At 44.3% G+C, this 24074-nt stretch overlaps 1 protein-coding gene across 1 annotated transcript in view; it reads right to left on the reverse strand.

The window, feature by feature from the left end:
- Positions 1–984: 984 nt before the first annotated feature.
- Positions 985–24074, reverse strand: part of BBX (BBX high mobility group box domain containing) — a 117910-nt gene continuing 94820 nt past the window's right edge. The window contains 6 exon segments of the mRNA XM_010226704.2: positions 985–2724; positions 5223–5415; positions 6245–6442; positions 19177–19325; positions 21736–21874; positions 22756–23677. Of these exon segments, the coding sequence (XP_010225006.2) occupies positions 2637–2724; positions 5223–5415; positions 6245–6442; positions 19177–19325; positions 21736–21874; positions 22756–23677 (1689 nt within the window). The 3' untranslated portion in view covers positions 985–2636.

The following is a 24074-nucleotide window of genomic DNA, read 5'->3' on the forward strand; positions in this document are numbered from 1 at the left end:
CAGCTGAAATTAATAAAAATTAAAACAAAACAAAACAAACACGAGAGAGAGGAGAAAAAAAAAAGAAAAAAACACAACCCCCAATACAGTAAAATATTGGTCTGAATTTTTTGTTGTGCTAACAGACTTTGTTACCTGAAAATACTGATACCCCTTCTAGTAGATTCAGGGAAAATTCTAGCTACTGAAATCAAGACATCACTCGGAGAATCAGCGAAGGCAAATGCCTAGTGAACTATAAAGCTTTGCAGGATTTCTGCTACTCTCAGTGCCTAATCGCTTAAAAATTAAGCATATCTACAAAAGGGTTTATAAGTATCTGAAAACAGTCATATCCAGTAAACTGACCCAACCCTACCCCCTCTCTAAGGGAAAGTCAAGGAAAAGCAGATCAAGTAAGATATTAATTCATATAGAAAAAAGTAATTTTCTGTTTCTTTTAAAAAAGGTACCATTAATATACAGAAATATCTTCAGGAACAATATTAAAATTTAAATTGAGGAAGGATGGGGTGCTTTGACAAAAATATATCTACTCTAAGGGTTTCTAGAGAAATAAGTTAGTACCATTGTCAACGTGAACGGCCTGCACTGTAACATATTTGGATTTCAGCTAATTATAAAGTGGTCCAAAACTCCAACAGCCACCTTGCCGTGACCCTAGCGTTTTAAGTCCTAAGTTTTTCCTGTCTTGTTAAAGTAACTTATAAAACCTTAATAAAATCTTGTTAAAAATACTGCCATAGACGGCAGTGGCATTCCAGGGGGGCTCTTAGTCATGAATTTACTTGGGTTTTTAAACAGCCTTTTCACTGACTCATTGGCTCTTAACTTTTGTTGTTCTTTTCTTGCTGCTGTTCCCCTTCTTCCAACACAGGCATCTTTGATGGTGCTCTTTTAATGACGCTCCCTGCCTTTTGCGAGGTTGTTACAACTGTGTGGCATGTTGTGTGTCATTTCTCAACCAGGAACCAAAGACTTTCGCTTCGCTACAGCGATGAAAGGCAAAACCTAGCAAGCATTAATAGAGTTACTGTCCGTATGGCTATTACATCAAATTAGTTACAAAATAACCCCAAAACACTTTTATCAGTTCAGTCAAGTATAAATAAGAATGCCTGATAGAACCATGTAAACTCTCATCATTTAAAGACTTAATTCAAAGAACTTCGAACTCAACCTAATACTATCAAAAGTTCAGCCAGTTTGACGAAGACTAATAGAAAATTATTGCTGGAGTCCAATTTGGTAAATTGTTGTGCTACAATGCAAAAAGTAGGGAAACATCTTGTGCTATAGAAGAAGTACCCTGTCGAATTTGTAGCTTTAGTTTAATTACTAGTGATCATTTTGCATCTGTCGGTAGGAATCAATGCTTGGTTATACAATAGTGTAAGTCAGGATAGTGAAGGCAGCTGGCCAAGTGATACACGTGGCCCGGCTTTTGGGATGTATCTATGAGCGCAAAACACAAAAATTCAACAGAAGCAGAGACAGAAACTGGCAGATGAATCTCTGAATTCAGTCACACGTTACTCTTCAGTCGTAGTTTATCTGTGTACAACTTCACCAACACAAACTGCAATTGGCCCTTTATACAATCTATGAAGCCAATTTAGACTGTGCATAGTAACTACAACGATGCCAGTGCCTGTAAAATGTAAAAGGTATGTGTATCGGTGTAGATGTATATTGAAAAGTCACGTTTTTAGGTTTTTCAGAATGGTGAAATAATACTAAGGTCACTTCTGAACAACATATTTGCAGTACTTTTTGTTTACAGGAACATTTCACCAAGTCACTCAGGTATCTATGCAAAAATAAAGGAACCCTCCAAGGCATGAGAGACAAGTCAATCCTCTGTAGTACTTCTCTTTTCCATATACCACTCCTTTTTCTAATGCACATCATCCTGGTTACTCAAAACTAAATTAAACAAACAAACAAAACCCAAACATAGCCTGTCAGAATTTTTGCCAGTAAACGCTACCACTCCGGTGGCAAATATAAAAGTGCAGAACATCTGGACCACATGGCTGCCCAAACACCGCTAACAATGGTACATCTGTCCAGGCTGCCTTGAGTTCTCTGGAGCAGGTTTTAAATTCACTCTACAATATAAACGTAGGCATAACCTATTAATATAAACCATCTTAGAACTTAAATCTTCATGTACAAAAATGACTAAGAATATCTAATAATAACTAGTGCAGTGCGTCAGTGTTTTTGTTGTTGTTTTTTCTTTTCATTTAGAATAACTAGGTATTATACGAAACTAGTTGCCATACTCTCTGGTTGGTAAAAGAGACGCTGTGTGAGCTACAGTAAAAGGCAGCCTTTTCCACATCAACCACCCATTTACTGCTTAAAAGCCTTCCACAGAAAGCGAGCTCTGGGATCATTCCATTGCTGTTCATTAATAGACAAATAACATCACCCTCCTACACACTGGGTTCCGATTTGAGGACCTGGCCCAAGTTGCTAATGTCTGGCTTCCAGTGAAGTCTGGGCCACTCACAGCAATAAGCACTTGCTTGCAGTCTATAGTTTCCATCATATGGACTGACTAGCTTCCCTTGGTAAAGACAAGGCTAGGATATTAGGTAAAGCACAATGTTTTACAATAAAGTGGAGCTTCACTGGTCAGCGCAGGAGATCAGCACTGGAGCCTGAGACATTTCGTTTGGCTGTCCGTCGTGTGGGAGAGGAGGGGCCCTCTGGCTTCTGCAAGAGAAAAGGAGAAAAGCCACCCGTCATTATCCGTCCAAGGGCCGTCACACACCAGCAGGGAGGGCTGGGAAGCTGCAGCTGAGGTGGCTCCACGTCCCGCTGCAGAGCACGGCGGCCTCCCGCGACCCGCGCCGCTCGCGCGCTTCCACGGAGGCGTTCCTGCAACGGGAAGGAAACGTCCAGAGGACGACCTGGAGTGCAACCCCAGCGCAGCAAGCCTGAGTCAAGACGGTGTTTGAGCACATAAACTAAAATGCTTGACCAAAGGGTAAATTAAGAGCACGCACGTGGTGCTACTCATGTCGCAAGGGCTTCGGAGAGCGCCGCTCTGTGTGGTGGTGGCGGAAGGCGAGTGCGCAACGCGGGGTGAGCCACGTTAACGCCACCCCATAGCCAACCTGTAAGCAACATGGAAACACACCCGCCTGCAGAGCTGCAGGCTGCGACGACGCCAAGCTTCATGACTTAACACTGACCTCTCCCTCGTTACTGCAGCAGCGCTGGTTTGCACACGCCTGCCTGCACAGGCCATCATAGAAATAAACCACGCCAGGACTACGGCTGGAAAGCAGCATCAATCATCAGCACACATGGCCCGGGGAGAACTCCCTTCCAGATGGCCTGGTAAAACACACGCACCAAGCCCATCACGGCCCCTGAACATGTCCCATGAGTCAGGCTCTGTTTCTGCTACGTGTTGTGTCACATACAGCAATGAAACACTGGGACCTACTGCTGACGCGCATTTCGCCTCACCCTGGCTGGGCTACGACCTCAGCACAAACGGGGTTTGCACAACCAGAGTGCAACGAAGGGGCCTTGGTGCAAAACGCAGCTCAGGCTCGTGGTGCTGAACCAGGGCATGTGCCAGGCAAGCAAAGCCAGACAGAAACAGCCAAAGGAAAACCATGCTGTCACTGGAGCCAAGCTCTGATTACAGCAGAAAGGAGCTTGTCTTCCACGCCTCAAGGATCTGCAAAATTATTAAGTAATTAAATTCAAACACTGAAAAGAACACATTACACAAGCCTCTAATACTATCCTTCTGCTCACTCGCAGCTACTGTCAGAATAAAGAACTAAGCTGCAAGTGATAACAAAGAGTCAACACAGAGCAGAAATTAGAGGCATCTAGCCCATCAAATTGGGGTTTCTGTTTTGACTTCCGTCTGCCAAGTCTCCAGGAGACAGCTGGCTCAGTTTCCAATAGGAAGGAGTCCCCTCCCCCCAACTCCAGCCCCCCATGCGATGAGAAGCTGGAATCGGTTTGTATGAGTAGTTAAATTTTTGCCCACTTGGTGTTTTCAGGCCTCATGGAAGGTGCCTCATTGCTGCAACTATATGATTAGATGCTGAAAGTTGGAAGCAAGTAAGATGACAACAGCAAAAGGCTGTGTAAAACATTAGCCCAGGACACTCACTTTACCAGGGAGAAAAGAAGGATAAAGGACTCTCAGAGAAACAAACAGCGATAAAACACGACTGACTAAACCCTGTCTCTCCTGTGCAATTCTAGCCACAGTGTCAGTCGAAATCAGTGAAGCTGCCACGTTGTGAGGGAGAACAGAACTTGCACAGCACTTTGCCAGGTCTCCCTTTGCTGTCTTGGTAACAGACTGGTACTCTGCAAAGCTGGGAGGAAAGGCCACACTGACATCAGTGTGCAAACAAACGTTTCTCGCCCAAAACACTGTTGCTTACACAAGACAACAGCTTCCGTGGAGAACAGCTGCCAGGCTCGGCCCATCTGAGCCCTGGGCCTGTAAAAATCTTGCAATTCTTCATGCACAGCCTGAATGCAGAGGCCGACTTGGTCTCACCCATTTCCTCCCATCAGAGGAGTAGGCTGCAGGATCCGACTGTGCTGAACTGTCCCGACAGACCTGGTGCCCTGCACACCCTCTGTGCTGCCCGTGCAGACAGCCCGGCCCGCAGCGCAGGCCCCCAGCCCAAACCAACGTGACTTTCCATCCCCTAGGACTGCGCTGCCCGGGAATGCTTGGTAGATGCTCTCACTCTTATACAGGGAAGCACAAGAGCAAAGACACCGGTCTGCTCTGTTGTGCCATGCTTAGCAAAAAAAACCCAAAAAACCCAAAACCAAACAAACACACAAAACCCCCACACCTTGAGATCTGTTGAGATTTTATGAAAGCCACTCCGCAGTCTTAGGCTGCAGAGACAAGGAGCACGCAGTAGCTATTTAAACCTGCTATCATCAGGCAAACGGTACCTGGTATTAGAAACCCCCAATCCTTTGGATCTCACCAAGCAGATCAATTTGTTTATAAACAAAACTTGCTAGGCAAGTTTTTCCAGGCACAATCATGCGAAGACTTAACTCTACTAAGCTCCTGGTATAAAATAAACATTCAAAGAAAGCTGTGGAAGAGAAAACCACAGAGGCCAAATGAAACCTTTTGCAATTCACATGCTTTTAACAAGATGGCAGTCGAACAGATTCTGTTTAGAGAGCAAGGGAAAAAAGCATACCTGTGTACATTTTCCATTGCTGCTACTTCTGCCAGAGCAGCTAAGCTAAAAAATGCAGACACTGCTGGCATATCTGGTGTAATACTATGAGTTTCTTCCGACTCTGCGTTTCTGGAGCACTCACTGTTGCAGTCTGTTTCTGCACTTGATGTTTTTTGAAGAGTACTTTGTGGCAGCTCTTTTGGCTTTTCCTCTGTAGCAAAAGAAAGCAAAGTTTGCAGGTAAATGGGATGATCGAGGCCTGCCCTTATGTTCTCAGCAATATACCCATACACCAATCACTGGTGTTAAAAAGAACTTTGTCTTTAGGACTTCTATTTTGTTTGTGTAATCCAGCTCATGCTGCAACCTCTCATGACCCAAGCTTATTGGCAGAAACACACCGAGCTGTAAGAATCAGTTGACTGAGTTTGATCTCAGGTCAGGCAAGAAAGTGTGTTTTTTTTGTGTGCGTTTTAGATACAGAATAAGTCCTGCAAGATTATCTCAATCGCTGAAGACTCCTGCACAGCATGTAGCATTGACTTTCACATTACGAAGCGTATTTTTATGTCCTGTAACTAGGCAGAGTATAATTTATTTGCTAAGTTTTTCACAGAATCACCTCTGGAAACCATGTGGTCCAACTCCCTTCTCAGCAAGGTCAGCTAGAACAGGTTGCCCTGCACTGTGACTGGTTGATTTATGAGTATCCCCAGTGACAGGGACTCAACCACTTGGGTTCAACCACCCTCTCTATGTATAAATATTTTTTCCAGTCCCCTCTGCACACAGCTCTCAGATCTTAGAGAGAAATCAGCCAACTTCGACAGATTTGGACATTGAAACACTGAAACAAGAAGCCGACCATTTTGGACTAACCGATTTCCTAGTTGATTGACATCTGCATTTTACAAAATGATGTTTCTAAAGCAGGTCTGAAACCAAGCTGACTTAGAAGCACTTCCCTGATGGTTTGTTTATGCTCCAATACCATGCCCACCAACTCAGTTTTAACAACATTTACACTCCCATTTCCTTACCCAGTGTCCCTCCTGCTGGTGACACTCGACCATCGGCTGTTCGGACAAGATGGGTGATCTTGGTTTTCCTTGCTTTCCTCTTCTGGCTGCCAACTAAGGGTTCATGCATCATTGCTGGCTCTGAAGTGTTGAGGGCAGATATAGAAATTTTATTCTTCCAGGCAGGCTCACTGGAATTTCTGTATTCTGAGAGTATGGCTGAAAAAGGAAAAAATGGAGTTTTAAAGGTGGAATAACTCAGCTACTAGTTTTACTCATTTAACATTTTGCAACCATCCATGTAAAATACCAAGCTATCCCTCACAGCTACTCAGAGCTCAACCCACAGCAAGATATCAGCTGAATGCTGCAGGGCTTTGCAGGGGCAGAGGACCATCAGCTCCTGAAGATTTCCTAGGGGGTTCGAGTTCCTTGGATTTGCAAAGGAAATTATGAGAGAGGCAGTAGCATTTCAGCAGGGAGTGGGTTTCAACCAATCTGCATAAAACACTCTGCAACTGGAGATGCAAACCAGTGGCTGGGGAGCAAAACCCTGTTCAGGAACAGCGATGGTTGCAGTCTTCACATAAGTGTATTTTAGGTCATAGACAGACTCATAAGTAGAATTCAGAAATTCCTGACTAATCCCAGTCTCCTCTCTATGCTGTGTCTGCTAAACAGACAGAAATGCTGCCTTTTATGAAAAAAAAAAAAAAGAAAAGAATCTTGGAGGAAAAAAAAAAGATCAAAAAGGCAGGAAATATAAAGCAGAGCTAGATCACAGCTGAAGACAAGAAAGTTAAAAAAAGAAAGCAAGCACAGAATAAAATACTGTGACATAAATACAGCCTACATGAAGTCTGAAAGTGGGAAAGGAACAGTTTGAATCTTCTTAAACAGTACCAGTGTTGGCGTCTCCAAGCAGCTTTCCACCCCAAACTGGAACACAACCACAGATTTGCACCTGACTAGACAGTGACTTAACTTGTGTTCATGAGGAAATTGGTCATACAGGAATCACAAAATGTATTTAGGTCTTCAAAGCCTGAAATCAGCGTATGCTTATTAGCTGTGTGTAATTCTCATTGCTTCAGTGAGCGACACTGCTGATACCACACGGTATCATTTGCCCCCAAATTCTGACTCTAGGACACTTTTTTCCTTCTGCAATAAAGCGTTATGAGGTCCCTCTCAGCTACGATTATAGCAAGATAGGGTTAGAAAGAAACTACTGGTGTCACAACGGGATTTCCACCCAGCTGGACCTTCCTCAGAACCACATCAAGAGAGAGGCGGTTGTTAGTTACAAGCAGTCATAAGCCCCTCTCTCCCTGTAGGATGTGCCCAAGCCATTGCTTGTCTGACCTCTTTCAAAACTGGAAGCACTGATGATATCTTCATCAAGTCGCTAGGTCATTTTTTCCCAGTGCGCTGCCATCCTGAGCTACTACGGCACTTTTCCTAATACCTTATCCTGCATTTTCAACTCCTTACTCCCTTCCTACCTGTCAGTTATACCTTGTGCCTGTTTGCAACGGCCTTTTATATCCTTGACAGCTGTTACCGAGTCTATCTTTAGCCTTCTCTTCCCCACAAATTCTTTCAGTCCTTCTTGTTTCCAAGAGACGTCTAAGACCCATTTCTTCAGCGACTTTGTGGGAGGTAGGACAAGCAAAAATTACATGCATAAAGCTCAAGCTGGAGTGTGAACAACTGTTCTTTCAGAAGGGTTAAGCACTGAACGAGAGCAACCTCCTACACCCAGACGCAGGAACACCAACACCCTCAAACTGGGCAGAAGCAGCCAAGCAGTCCCTTCTTCATTTTATTACCTATTTTTATTATATCTTTGCGTAATATACATATATTTATTTTTAGAACATATTTACTGCTTGTTTGTAGATTTAACAAACTTCCTGTTCAAAGATACGGCTCATATAAACTCTATCTTCTGCTGGCTTCCTTACCTGAAACTATGCAAGCATGAAGACCGGGAGAAAAGCTCCAGTTTTTATCCTGTTAACTTTTGCCCCCTGCTCTTTTGTTTTAAGTGGGAGGGGAATCTTGTTTTTCTTTTAAAGATTTACAGCATAAGTATATGATTAGATCTAGTACGTATGTGTAAAGCCACTTGGAAATGCTTCAAAATTTAATTCATCTATGCTCTTAATTTATCTTCCTATTTTCTCTCTCATAAAAACGTTTTTGGACTTGTGCATGGTTAATTTTGAAAAAAGCATACAGCTTTAATTAGCTTATCTCACACTTTAGCCAAAGATGCTAACCTTTGCAGAGCACAGCTATGCTGTAAAGCTTATTTTTGTACAGAGGATCACAAGAAAAAACTGCCTGGTAACAGTCCAATTAAGGAGAAGTGCCAGTGACTGTAAATGTGGCTTTCAAACAACTTGGCAATTTGGCTAAGAGTGAGATGTTCAGATAAGCCTACTGCACTGACTGAGAGAAAAGTCTTAATGGGAATGCAAAATTAAACAAGCAGCTTTCTCTTCTAGATTTCCTGTTTGAGGATTTATAAGCACTGACTATGTATTAATGTAATGGTTTGGTTCTAATTCAACAGTATTTGCTCATTCTGGTTTGGAGATTTGCTCCAATTAGATTCTACTTTGACAGTGCTGTTTAATTCTAGTTTGATTGAATTTATAATGACTTTAACCTTAGTAATATAATTCTTTTTAAAAAAAAAAAAAAAAAAGATGTAATGAAAGTATTGAAGCATGGCCATTCAAATTTCCAACAACATACAACATGTGACAGCAAAATCTGATTTAGTGGACTTTTAATAAAATGTGTCATATATTACAAGCTATGGCAGATCACTGGAAATTAACTTGATCAGTCAATATACTAAGGACACCAGAGAGGTCCTTTTGTAACTGATCTTCTCTTTCTCACACTATAGATGCTTAAAAGCCCAAGAAACTATAAACAAAGCTAAAAGAAACACAAAGGGTAAAATAGAGGCGATAATTATAAAAAAAAGAAAAGGGAAGGAAATATGGTAATGTCTTTGCAACAAATTAGGTTGCAACAGATATGGTTGAACACCATATTTAGGTGTTCAACTAAGAGACAGTAGTGGGTGGCTGACAAACTCAGGATACACTCGTGAAAGTCCTCTCCTTATTTTAAGGTTTCTCGAGCCCTGTAATGAGACCTGAGAGAGTTTGTTCTCTGCTTTAGCTCCAGAGAAAGCTCCTTCTCATCTCCCCATTGCACACGCAGCCCTGAAGGAGGATGGAGGGAGAGACGGGGAGGGCACCCAGGGTCTGCGGGGTGCTCAGAGGCAGAGGCGCTTTCCTTAGAAGGGTTTGGTCTTCCTCAGTCCCACATCTCCTCGTTATTCTAGCAGTCCTAGGGGAAGTCAGGATGAGAAAACTTTCTTCCCTGGATTGTTCTTTAATGATGTATCTGCACCTCTCTATATATTTTAATCCATTTCACATCCCTTCTGTTTCCACACCACCCTGTGGGGAAGAGCTCTACAGAGCTCAGCTAGTTTTCAGACTGCTGTCTGGAAATGAAATGAGATTCTCAGGCCTGTAAACACTTATGTACTTATCTTTCCACAAGAGAAGTTTTGAACTGATTAAAAAAAAATCAATGAAAAGAGAAAAAAAGGAGGATTTAAAAAACCTGACTCACTGCTCTGCTATTTCTCATTTCTATCAATTACGAGCATTTGTTTAAAGCCTGCAGCTGGAGATAGGACTTGATCGCTAACCCTGATTTTCAGGCTGCAGTGTACAGTGCATACAACTAAGGGAGAAAGAGCCAAGCAAGCTGGAGGGAAGAAAAGCACTAGGAAGCTCTCTCTTTGCTAGAGACACGTTGATCACCATTTTTATAACATTAATCATAAAAGCCTTGAAATAACAAGGTCCTTCCTTCCTTCCTCGTGAAAATCTTTCCCTTTCAGTCCCAAAATATAGAGAGAAAAGCAGATTTTTAAATGGCAGAAGCAATAAATCCCAAGTTATCTTCACTGTTTTATGTGCCAGGTTTGTCTGCACTAAATGGTGAAGATCAGCACCCTAAAGCTGGGTTCATATTACTGGGAACGGGCACTCTGACCTGCTCCTCTTACGACGCCGGGAGCCAGGGCGATGCTGCATTCCCGGCTCTCCGCAGGGCGCCAGGGCCAGAGCCGCGCTCCCGCTGCAGCTGCCGGCCTCGCTCGGGACTAAGCAGCCTTCCCCTGCCTTTGCGAACACGAGAAATGAAATCCGTGACACCACCCTACGCACTGTGGAAGGGGATGCGCTTCCTGGAACCTCAGCAAGACACAAGGCATTTACAACTCTGTCTTTGGGAAGGCCTATTGGTTACTAGAAGGCTGCAGGTGTTGAACCGTGTCTACTGAAGAGCAAGCTCTGCCCATGTCTAGCCCTGGGCCTCAAGAAGGAGAGGTGGCCTGCAATGGTCTCATGGTTTTTCTTGGGGTTAAAAAGGTTTCATGAAGTTAAGAAGCCTAACAAGGCAGAAAAGCAAAGCTTCAAACATCTGGGGAAATCCCAGTTCGTCAGAGAGCACCTCGAGCTGGAGCGAAAATGGGGAGCACCAACAAACCAAGCGACACTGATAGATAGGAAAGCAGATGCTGAAACCAGGTGGGCAGAGGATCACAGCCCTGAATGCATCCGTGTCCTTGCGGGCACCACCTGTGGAGCATGTGCAGCCTTGGCCCTGGTGCTGACACGGGCACGCTGGGGACGGAGCCCCATCTCCCTCTGGGCTCCGCGCCCCCAGCACAACAGGGCTTTCCTAGCGGGACTGGTGAAACTCTGCAGGCAAAAACGCCGGCGCTGATGGGCTCCGCCACGCTTAGCTCAGCACCGCCTAAGGAGGTGACGTGTCTCTGCTTTCGGTGCTGGTGCCACAGGCTCTCTGCTGCGGGAGCCGCGCTTGTGGCACGTCCATCATCATCTGGCTGGGATATATTTCTGTAAGTATTTGCAAACTCACGATCCCGTAACTGGTGCTGGTGATGCTGCGTGTGATGCAGGAGCAAAAATCCCAGATTCATTCAGATACTCAGCACAGAGAGGGCTGTAGAGAACATGATCCAGCCATGGCACAATTTGCCTTTCCTGCACCAACCTGTCTTCAGGGCAGAAGTTTTTACTCAAAACGCACACACAAACATACACTTCCCCAGCTGACAAAACATGAACCAAGCATGACCCTGCTCACAGCCCCCCAAGCATCTTCTGCTCAGCCACCGGAATATCCAACTCCCTCCCTCCTGCAGCTAAATTAATTGCTTAAAATACAAAACTGCACAGACAGATCTGTGACTCACCACAAGAACAGGGCAAGCACAGAAAGGGGCAGACGTTTCCCCTTTAGGATTTGAATCAGTAAAAGCTTCCATGTTTGTCCTAAAGTGCAGATGCCAGAATTCCCAGCCCAAGTGCTATGGCACACACGGGATGCGGAATGTCCCTGGAGGGTCTCTCTGCCTGGCTCTGCCTTTACCATGAAGCCGCAGCACCCCTGGAAGGGGAGGCAGCCAAGGTCGTACCCACACGGCCCTTGCCGCCAAAGGCCCCACTTCCACCATCACCATGTGGTACATTAGGTCAGACAGCACCCTGGCTCTTTACCTATTTCAGTCCCAGGATGGGTTTAGAAGCATCAGAAATTGTGGTTCTCCACCAGTGTACAGACTCACTGCCTCCCCTTTGAAGATTTCTAAGTGGGCTTTGTAAGACTGGTAAGCGCGGGTTTCTCTGGGGTTTGCTTCAGGTTTGGCAGGTAGCAAACTGGCCCTACTCCAGCAAAATGCACAGGCATTTCCTTCATGTTTAGATATAGTGACATAACTCACGTGCTTAGTGAGTAGGGACATGCCTCTGTTGTGCTGGAATGAGGTCAGGGTGCTCAGCACTTGCCAGGCTTGAATCCTTGATCACACGGCACACTTTATATCAAAAGAGGATGATTTCTTTTTACCAGAGTTCTCTACATTTTGTTCAGCTTCATTGCTGCAACACGTTAGGATATTTAATTTTTTACTCAACCATGTATTAAATGCTGTTTCACTTCCCATATGAGAATTTTAACATTTTTTTTTAATAATTTCTCTCTACTGATTTTTAATAATTCAGGCACAATAATTTGAGTGGCATGCAACAGGACCCATGTTAATGCACAATGCCTTTTCCACACTCAGCTTGGAATCCAGACAGTTACTTCATGAGCAACTCCCACCATTTGTTGTACGAATGCAAGGAAACAGCGTCAGTCCTTTGAGACCGTTTGTACTGAGTTATACTGGATGCAGCAGAGCTGGCAGAGCCTCCATGATAGCAGTGCAAGTAGACCACAGAAGATACAAAAACAGCATCAGAGGGAAAAGGAGAAGGGGTGACATGGCCAAGCCTTAGGCAGAGGGATTAAGCAGAAAGATAGCTGGGGGTATTGGAGAAAGGGACTGTCATTTTATCATCTTAGAAAGATACTGACATCGATGGGAAAAAAAGAAAAGGAACAAAGTCTCCTCTACACCACAGGGATGACGTGGGAGTCATCCTCTGCTGTGCAAGGGCAAAAATCCCAGCATGGGCCTGATTTGGGCATGATGGCCAGCAGGTAAGACTGTAACGGAAAAGGCTCTGGGCTAGAGGCTGAGCTATGGCCCTGCACATATTGAACCCTGGAAAACTGCCCAGGGAGGTGGCGTGTGAGAATAAAGGCCTAGAATACTTGATCAAGACGGCTTTGTAGGGCTGCTGGCAGCAGGGTGGAGGGCACTTAAGCACTGCAGAAGCTCTCTCCAATCTGCTGCAAGCAGACAGAGCTAGGGAGGATTCCTACAACTGCCTCTGTTTGTGGAAAACGGAGGTTTGGGTTGGTGTAGGGACAGCAGGACTCTCCGAGTTGTAGTACAGAAAGACTGTAGTTCAGTCTGTCTGTCTGCAGACTCTGGAGTTTCAGACAGAGTTTCAGCCTATAGAAGGGGCTTCTCCGGCAGAGAGGCCACCCGAACGAGGATATTTATCCACGCGATCCTGTGCCACGTGCTCTAGGTGACCCTGTGTGTGCAGTGAGGTTGGACTAGAAGATCTCTAAAGGTCCCTTCCAACCTTAATGATTCTATACTCTGTGTCTTGGCATGGGAATAAATAATGTGGCCTCTGATATAGAAAGGACAGAGACAGCAGCAGCAAAAAGACTCCAGGGCTAGGAGCTAAAAGAAGATAAAAAGGGCTCAGGGCTAATTCCAGAACTTCCCTTGTGTCCTCAGCTCTGCTGCCAGGAGTTTGGAGTGTAATTAAAGGAGGTATCAATTAACATCAAAGCAGCATCATATTGTAATAAAATAATATGATCAGTCAGACCCAGGAGCTGATGAAACCAAAGCAGACAGGAAAGTAAGGGACCAAAGCACCAAAGTCTAGAGAGCTGAGCAGCCTCCATCCAGAAGCATTACCCAAGACTGAATTCAGAGGGAAGGTGGCCCAAAACCTTAACTGAGTAATGCACCAGTACCTGTGTCCGGAACATTAAGCTTCTCCTTTTTGTGCTTATATTTGCTGACAATTTTGTGGAATAAGTTCTTTTGCTGAGACTGGAATGAACCTACAGACAATATTAATAATACAAACTTTCAATTAGCAGTCTTTAGAAGCACACAACAGTCAGTACGTAGCATACATAGCCTCCCCTTCCATTAGCACAGCATGCCATTTCACGAAGTACAAAACCTGACCTAACCCCCCACAACAGCCCCTGGAGGCCCTCCTGTGACTGCAGTCAGCTGTACTTGAACCCATCAGCTCCCCGTGCTTAAGGCCACCCAAGGCATTTTGGAGAATGCTGACTGTCGGAAATATTAACCTACCAGAAAACAGGGGTCTTGTTTGTTTCTTTGTTTTTTAAGCTCTAAAGACACACTCCTTTTTGGAGATGAAAGTTAGGTTTGCCCTGCTTGGTGTCCAGAAATAAATTTATACTAAGTGCAGAGGTGAAAGGGGTTTCTTATTTATACTAGTATACACTTATTTATATACTTATACTAATATACACTTATTTGGACTAAATGAGGGGCAGGTGATGTTGTATTTATGGTATCATCCCTACTTTGGGATTTACCAGTCTTTACCAGTAGTTGCCAGAAGACATCTCAAATGTCAGCAGATCACAAAACAGGCCTGTAGCACTGGCAATCTTTTGACCTCTTAGTGGAGTAAATGGCAATACAAAAGCAGTAAAGACTTAACAGACCAAAGAAATAGAAGGTGCGTGATCTCTACACTGTAAAGCTATTCTTATGGAGCTGCTTTTCAGAAGCAGACTGCACTTGAAATGCTTCTTTCCAAAAATACATCAGCAAACAGGACTTCAGGACTTCACCAGAAATGAGATGTGCTGCAGATGCTGTGATGCCTTGTAGCCTAACAAGAAGGAAGGGAAGACACTTCCCTGTCTTGGAAGTGGATTCTGCCCACCGAAAGTCCTGTCCAAATACTGACCACCCGCTTATCCTCAAAAGGGCCCAGACAAACATCCTGGCTGCTGAGGCGTGACCGTAACAAGGTGGGAACCCAAGATGCGGGTAAGTCTACACCACTCTTCCATCACTGACCAGCCCTGCACGCGGGCAGGACCCAAGGGCAAGGATGGATGTATACCACGCAGGCAAGAAACACGACCGATGGCAGCAGGAACCTCCTCCTGTAATACTGAGTCTGCTTCAAGGCAGCAGCTCAGGGAAGCAGCAGGCAAGAAGATGATCAGGGTCTGCATCATAACTGCATCTGGGGAAAATGTTCCCTCTCCCCCTCAAAGCTATTTTTCAAAGGCCAGGCCAGACTGCATTCCAGCACCACAACAAAACCCCCATGCGGCCCCCGGAAAGCCGCAGTGCTGATTTTACAAGGGCTGACATAGTCCCTCTGGATGGAGCGGGGAAGCTCGCGTATCCCCTACCCAGAGTTCAGCCCCCTGCGGCGGCAGAGTAGCCTCCTGCCCCAAAATCCACGGCCGGGCTGCTGCGGCGGCTCCCGGCAGAGCCGGGGTTTGCCAAGCGTTTGTCTGCGCATTCCGCAGTCTCTCCGGAGGAAGATGCAGCATTTTTAGGTCACGAGCTTTGAAACGTTACGGCATGTGATCCCTAGACAGGCTTACTGCTCAAAAAAACCCACTGTCACAAAAAAGCTTCAGCTTTAAGGCCATGCTCTGCTCCTACTCCTGGTGGCCACAGAGAGGAGGGCAGGCAGCGCCCGGCGCCCTTCGCTCCCCTCACGAGGGCAGCGGCCCGGCCCAGCCGGCCTGCGCAGGCCTTGGCAGCACGAAACAGAAATAACGACGTGCCCGCCGCTCTCCCCTGCATCTGAGCAAATCGGTGACTCACTGCAGGCTGCCGACTTCTGCGTGGTGGGATATTTTGGCAAAGGCGCCATCGGAAAGAAGGGAAAAATGTAAAAGCCAGTCGCAGCTCCAGCAAATGCTGGCGCAGGCCGTCCGCATAGACCCAGGAGGGCCGTGTTTTTCAGCCGTTTTGCTGTGTTATTATGCGATACGCAGGGACTCTGTGAAAAATGCTCGTGGGGGAGACTGCTACAGGCTCGTCCAGTTTTGATCCCACCGAAGAAAAAATCCCACTGATGCCACTGGGAGCAGAACTAGGGCAAACTGGAATACTTTTTGGGAAAAAAAAAAATACTTCTCTCTCACTTGAAAAAGTTCAAATATCCCCTACACAGAAGCTCAGCTTTCATGCTACAGGGTTCTTCAGGTGTTTTTATGTTAAAAGAATTGACAGCACAGGGGTCTGAGCATGACAAGACCAATAGAGCAAAGATGCAGTGAACACAAATCCAGTGATTTTACAACTGAGGAGTTGGAAAATACCCTGATAAGCTTGTCTGCTTGGATTAGTTAGAACATCGGGCCATCTTTTTACGTAGCCTCTGGTAGCTATAGCTTAATGAAATTTGACAGAAAAGTATCTGGCACCCTTCATACCCTAACAAAATAATACATGACAAGCGAGATAAGTTTTTTTTTTGTAAAAACATAGTTACCAAAAAAAAACCCAAAAAATCAAAAAAACCCACACCTTCAAAACATTTTTCTATTTTTATTCACCTAGCATCTCGGGGAAGCATTAGCGTGTGGCACTAGAACCAGTTTTCCAAACTCTAAGGACAATGCACTTATCTGAAGAGTGCAGAAAGCTGGCAATCACCTGAGGACTGACATGCACGGGAAGTTTATGACCCTGCACGTTTGTTCAAGAAAAACAGGGCTTCATTTCAAATGGTGTTTAGCAGGTCTTATGATCATTACTGATTGGAAAATCAGTGCATCTAGAAGCCCCAGCTACAGAAGTCCCCTTCTGTGTCGGGTGCCTCAGCATCACAGCCCCTCTTCTCATGAACAAACACATGGAATGGCCCAGGAAAGAGCCAAGTGGCACAGGGAGCTGCGCACAACAGCGCAAGGCACAGCACGTCACGCTGACCTGGAGCTCTCCCAGAGCCCAGCTCTGAGCCATACCCATGAGACTACATTGCCCCTTCATGCTCATCGCGCGCTGCAAGGAAAATAACGTCGCTTCGGCTTTTTGCTCAACTCTAATGATGTTAAAAACAAAACAAACAAGCAAAAAAACCTGACAATCCAAAAAACTTGGAACCATCCCAAACCAACTGCTCTAATTCTTCACAATATGCCTGCTTGCCATGTTTCATTTCCATGCAGCACTCACAGAAATCCAGTCTGCACACGCATGCGCAGCACCTTTTGAGGCTGGTACCCCCTAGGCGTCTTTGGTCACGTCACAGGCCAAGCCAACAGCACGTCTACATGGAATAACCTGTCAGAACCCCACAAATTAATTTAGAAATCCAGCCTAATGAGTGTTTGGCTTGGCTGGAAGAGCTTCCCTATTAAGCTAGCAAGTGTGCTTAGCTCGGGTTGGCTGAGGTAACTTCAGTTCCACAATTCGCATACTAATTTTGGGTATCTTAACAAATGCGGTGTAAAACAAATCAAAAATCAACCTACTGCCATGGAATGTTTGTATTTTTAGAAATCATTTTTTTCTAAAAGAAAAATGCTTTGTCGGAACGCCTTTCGTTTATCCCTGGAGAGCTGAAGCTGGCCCCCCGGGGAGCGGGGATGACTGAAGCGAGCTGACAGCTTGCCTCGCTAGCTTCACTGAATTCAGCAGCTAGCGAAACGAGGAACAGATATCACTGTCTCAGGCTGGACGCAGTGCAGGCCTGTGGTTAGATGTTCGCTGCAGAAACCTCAGTGTCACTATCAGATATTCCTGCCCTGGGGCTGCTTATTGCAACCTACAGCTCAGTTGGTGGAAAAGTTCATGTGACTCTTCCCCATCTGCTCCCGCGCAAAGTCAGTGGCCTTAGTTTAAAGGGCCCTTCTGACAGCTAGAGGCGAACGCTCTGCGGCCTCCTCTACCGGGCTGTGCCAAACCTGCTTATATCAGGGGTGCAGCGTGCCTGCAGCTACGCTTCTGAGGCACGGCTGGAAACGCTCCAAAGCCTTTCAGAAGTGATGAGAACAAGGGCAAAAATCGAGCCCTTCCTTGCGAACCCAGCCAAAAGCAGAACTCGGCTCGAGGCTATCTGACCTCAGGTAGTATTAGACCACGTGATACCCAAGCAACTGAACACTTCACAAAATGACCTGCAGTGTTCTTAGACACACAGACACTTGAGAAGGAACTAGAGGAGTTAGGAACTCGGGAAGCTGCTGTGACATCTTCAATTGCAATTTCATGTTAGATGAGTAAATGTTGCTCCCAACAGATGCTGCTAAATAAACCACTGTAAAATAATTCACTCATTTTGATTAAAGAATGCCTCTTGAGTTTATACCATAAAAAGTGAAAAGACTGTAAAATCAAGATTCGGTACTAACAAAAGTCCAACTTGACAAGAATCTGACTGTTCCACACATCTGATTACATAAACACAAAAATCAATACCAAAATTAGCATGCACTAGAATGGAACAGATGCTCAGTCCCGCACACTGCAATGTGACTATCTGTGAAGCATTCAGAAGGCTTGGATTTAATCTGGGGGCACCTGGCTAAACACATATACTAGATCTGAAAACTAACCAACCAGTCAGCAATTCTACTGCCCTGGCAGAAAAACAAACCCATTTCACATCATGAGAAGTCTTGAGCAGAGACTGCAGAGCTACTGCTAAGTCACTCCTTCATTCTGTTGTGCTTCTGTACTGTATTTATGCATCGATATTAGCGTCACAGTCTCAATAGACCCTACCACATTCTCATTTACAGCTCTGCCTCGGGCTGGTTCTATGTAAAACAGCAAAATGTGAATGAGTTTTCCTTCTAAAAACCTCATTAATGGAGCTAGGCATTGAATAGGTTCACATTCATGATATTTATGATCCAGAGGATTTTTCCCTGAGTTTAGGTTGAGTATTTAAAAACCTGAGAACAAAAAAAATCAACATTTCATTCAGATACCTCTGATATCTTCTGTTTTATATTAGAGACTAAAACTACATCTGAAAGCAAAGACATGCCTTGAAAAATTTCAAGATGTAACTTTTTGATCATTTGCATGTTTTTTCCAATTTTTCCTCTAGGAAAACTTGTCAAATTCACTTACCTCACAAATGTTCCTGTTTTTGATAAATTTACTTATGAGGAAACCATCTCATGTAAAAATTCTAACCTCTTCTACTTAGCATGAAAATCAGAAAGAAACAAGAGTACAGACTGAAAACTTCAGCATAAATAACCTCAGTAAGAATCAAATAACTTCAGTGCTAGAAAAATGTCTTCTTTGACTCCACACTTCTCACATACAGAAAAATAAGATAAAAAAGTATAGATTTCGAGCTTGGCATAGTTTTGTTATCCTTTATAAATGTACGCATACATTTATTGTATACTTTAGGTATTATGGCATACTTTACCTTTGTTGGATTTTGGTTGTTCAGATGAGCCGCTTCCAACCTTTCTCTTTTTCCTCGGAACAGATGAACTTTTCCGGTCAAAAGTTATAGGACTGTATTGAGGGAGGCTGTTGAATTTCTTTTCAAATTCTTCTTCTAGCTTTGCTAAGCTAAAAGGGGGGAAAAATTAATCAAATTACAAATTTTCTCCAGAACTGAAGATAGAGCTGAAGTTGTAGCGTACCTACAAACAAATATATATGTGTTGAGCAAGAGTGAGATGGAGAGGGAGACACACACCCACCTACACAATGTAAGCACCAAACAAATATGTATTATTCCACCTTTGGAATGAGAATGCGCACACTGCAGTTTCTGCATTTGTGACTCAGTACAAATTCATTATATTATTTGTATACATTAAAATAAAAGAGAGCAATGTCATGCTAGTGCCATTTAGCTATCGTTGCTCTACATACAGCAGACTCTTCCATTCTACAAGGGAGGGACAGGAGGTGAAAAAAAGTCAAAAAGGTCAAAAGTCAAAGAGAAAAAAAAAGGAAACTAATATCCCAAAAGTAGCAACAGTATCAGTGATGCTGAATTATGAGGAGCATTGTTTCTGAAATCAACAACAGCTAAATGAACAAATAAAATTATTTCATACAAAAAGCTATCAAAAGTCAAAGAAAATAGCATTTTAAACCAGAACAAAAATGTCAAATGATTCAACCCACATATATCTTAAAAAAAACACACCAAAAAACAAAAAAACAATCCATCCATAACCCCAAAGTACACATTTGTTTGGTGGCACGGTACTGCCTCCTCTCACATTTTAAATTTGTGAGGAGAGGGAAAATACACATGGCTGCTCCTGCTTCCAGGAAAGGTGGCGTCGTTTGCCCTTGAGCCCAGCGTGAAGGACCGTGAAGAGCGTTACCTGCTACCGGGCAGCTCCACAGAGCTGGGGCTCTTGATCATGAAAGAGGACAACGACACACGTCAACCCTGGCACGTCCTTCTGGCTGCCTGACTATGACCCCTCGCACCAGCACCGCTCCTGAGCGGATTTCGGCAGCTAGGCAGGAACGCGGGGAGCAGCTGTGTTTCCACACGAGGCAATTTGCACAGCGAGGCTGTTGAGCGGGCAGGTCGTACAGGGAGCCGTCGATGGCAGGGGAGCAACGGGTTTTGCTGCTCATCTCTTATCCTGTTTGCTACAGGGAGCCACGTGCTCCACACGTGCCCAGGACGCCCGTGAAACACCTGCCTGCAACAGCAGTGAGCACAGGAGGAGCCTCCCATGGCACAAGGGAGCACGAGGGGTGGCCGGGGAGCGAGCAGGAAAGGCTTGGAGCGGAGAGCAGGAATAAACCCAGCTCCTCCGTGCGACGCAAGACATGGCAGTGCAGCGAAGGGGGATAATGGACACCTTCCCCAGCACTTGCACTCCACAAATTCCTGCTTCTGCTTTTACAAAGTTCACTGAACAATGTTCATTAATGACGTGACTGATTCAGGAAGCAAAACGCTCAAGTATGTATTTTCCCCATCCGGGCAGGCATTGATGGTAGAACAATATTTGTCAAATGAATTAATTATTTACATAATTTTCCCAGCAACTTTGAATAAATAATTTGCTACATTTTTTCTAGTTAGAAATGCATTTGCAGTTTTCATGATAAGAGTTTTGAATTTATATTGAAAAATACTGAAAAAGTCATTTACATATTTGATGGCACACAATGCCACAAGACACATACAAAACATACTTACAATGTATCAAAAATAAAAGAAGCATGCCATTAGTTTTTCTTGACTATTCCAAGAAAAAGAACATTTGGAAGTTTTCTGCAGCTTAGCACATTTGGTGTAAAGTGACTTGTAGCAACATTTCAGATACACCAAGAATTTCTTCCTCAGAATTCAGACAACCGGAAGTTTCCAAGAATTTGAATGACTGAGTGGATTTAACAACTATGCCTGAAGGTAAATAAATCTGCTAGCACGCTGATAAAAAAAAAATCATATTTTACAAAGTAATTATGTGTAGCTACACATAATTCAATGCATTTGTAATCATTAATTATTCTTCTGATATATTTAGCATCTTTACACTGGATACAAACAATTTAACTATCTTGTCTCTACAATGGAAAAATCTATGCATTTATCCTAATCATTTAGCGATGTTAGAATATTGTTTACTTTTCTGCTGTAAGTAATCTCTTTTCAAGCGGACAAGGATTTCCATTTTTTTCTAATGTAATTCTGTTTAAGATGATTAAACACCTACACGGAACTTTAAATACAGTTTGCAAAGTGCTCTGAGAAATGTAATTAACCCTCTTCACCAACCCTTGAGCAGGTAAATATTGTGATTCTTTTACATGCGAGCAAATAATGTCATTCTGATTTGCTTACAGCAGGGAAGATCTCAAAGGAATTATTTTGGTAGAATAGCTAAAAAGAAACTGGATCATGACTCAGCTAAACTTGGCCTGTAATTTCCAGGAATTCTCTTTAATTATGAGGCCGACCAAGCCAAAATTTTGAACAGTGCTAGCTGCAACTTACCCCAAAACAAACTCTTCCTTTGGCTTAGGCCTTTTCAGTTTTTTGTTCCCGCTTGTTCCGCTTTGTGAAAAAGCCCAGTTTTCTTCATTCCAGCATCCTTCATGATCTGAGGAGTTGCCTTTTCCTGAGCTTCTTTTACCTGAGATAGGGGGAAAAAATCATATCTCTTCTTTAGGAAAAGTGTGCCACAGCAAAGCAGGCTCCCAAGGAACTCACATACCCACAAAGTAATGCAACCTCTGATGATCGACCTTCTTACAGGAGGGTCAAACCAATCTTATTTTTTCAAACGGACAATGATACTGTTGGTGACTTTTTCCCCCACCCCATGTATGTATCACCTCCAAACGAGCTCTCTTGAGGTACACAGGAGGGGGAAAGGATGAGTAGATTTGCACTAACAACTTCCCTCAATTCGCAGTATTTTTTCCTTTCCATTCTGACTGCTCCCCATTTTAGATTAGTACTTACCCATGTAGATTTACTAACCCAAAACATGTTTGTCAACATATCTCACAGAAACTTACCAAAAATGTTGGTAAAAAAATTCTCAAATGTATCCTCCCCGAGCAAACAGGCTCTCTCGCACCAGCCACAGCAAAGGGAAGCACAATACAGCAGGCCCTGGTAGGGCCGAGAACTACCCTTAAAACACCATGACCCCAAGCACCGCCCATATAGAGACACACTAATCATTCAGCATTACATAAAATACAAGTATTGGCAGGTTGACCAACTAACCAACCAAGCCTTTGGTCTGAAAGCTAAATGTCAAGTGATGAAAGACAAAAAGAGAGAGGTTAACAGCCTCTGAGGAGAGGGGAATACAGACCGCAGGACCTAGAAGATCTGCCCTGAACCACGGAGCAGAAGCCCCTCGCGTCCCAGGCGCAGAATCAGACCACAGTTCCCACCACGCACTCTCAAACTCCTCCTTAAACACCAATGTTCTCTTTTCTGCCCACGCCAGGAAGACTTTTGCAGTTTATGCCGTAAATAAACACGGTCAAAGCCACCCACCTCTGTCCACATTAGCACGCAGAGACGTAAGCATGCCCTCTGACACCAGAGTTTTATAAAGAGCACCTTTGCAAGATCTCTCCGATTTCCTGGAGCCACAGGTTTCTATCTTTTTAACACAGTCACTGTCCTCAGTTTTGACCTGTCCTGGTAAGCTCTGGGGCACCACCTCCTCGGTCGGGGTCAGTGGTTCCACCTTAATGTTATCAGTAGCCTCGCAGGGTACTTCCTTGCTGGCTGTAATACTAAGGAAATCGGGAGGCTTGGATTCTTTGGTGGTCTCCATGGGTTTCTCCTTCGATGCTTTCTTCTCTTTCGATTTCACTTTTTTCTTTGGTGATTTTGTATCCAACAGGCTCCCCTTCGCACTCGAGGCCGGGCGTGCCTTTTTGCGGGGAACTTCAGCAAGTCTCTCGGCACCCCAGTCCCCCTTTGCAACAGCTTCAATTGTATACATTACACTTTCAATGTCCGACTCGGAGGACTGCCTCTTTTTACATGGTTTCTTAGGGGTGGATTTTTCATTTGAGTGCCGCTCCAACTTATTTTTTTTCTTTTTCTTCTTTATCTTTTCTGGCTTGCTTAGCCCAAGGATATTCATGTCAGCCATCGAAAGCTCTGGAGAACGGCACACGTGATCCTTTGAGCTGTCACTTCTCTCAAAGTGACTGCTGTCCACCACAAGACTGGTAAAATGACTGCATTTTGCAGTTTCTGGTTCCTCAGCTTCTGTCTCATCCCGGTCTTCTATCTTCCCCATCTCTGATTGCTCCACTTTTCCTTTACAGGAGTCCTTTATTGTTGTTTTCTCTAGTTTTTCTGCTTCCATTTCCTCTGCAATTTCTCTCGCCACATCTTCCGATGCTTCCACTTTTATCTTCCCAGGATCTTTCACTTTTACCCCTTCTGAAGCAAGGCACATCTAGAAGGAGTTTAAAAACAACCACCATGAAACAAGCACATCAGCTGTTAGCATTACTTACCTGCATTTACAGGAGGGAATTTCTCAGGAATCTTGATTTGGGGTCGTAAGCTACGCCACAGGACATTAATCAAGAATATGTTACAGTCCTACTGAAGCAGATCAAGCTTGATTATGTGGCTAAGTGCTAGAATAAGGCCTGTGGATTCTGCCACTAAGGAATAAAAAAACAATACTCCCGTTGACCTCAGTGGCCTTTCCATGATCCCGTAAGTGCCCTTTACATAACCCAGAAACCCATCACTAGAGTGGTTTTCAGAATACTCTTAAGTGTGGTGCAATGGCACAGTATCTCTCAGGATTGCCATGGCCAAATTCCCCTAAATCTCAAATCCAC

Source organism: Tinamus guttatus, unplaced genomic scaffold, assembly GCF_059628265.1.
Source record: "Tinamus guttatus ecotype Peru unplaced genomic scaffold, ASM5962826v1 Tinamus_guttatus_pri_ptg000035l, whole genome shotgun sequence".
NCBI classification, from domain to species: domain Eukaryota; kingdom Metazoa; phylum Chordata; class Aves; order Tinamiformes; family Tinamidae; genus Tinamus; species Tinamus guttatus.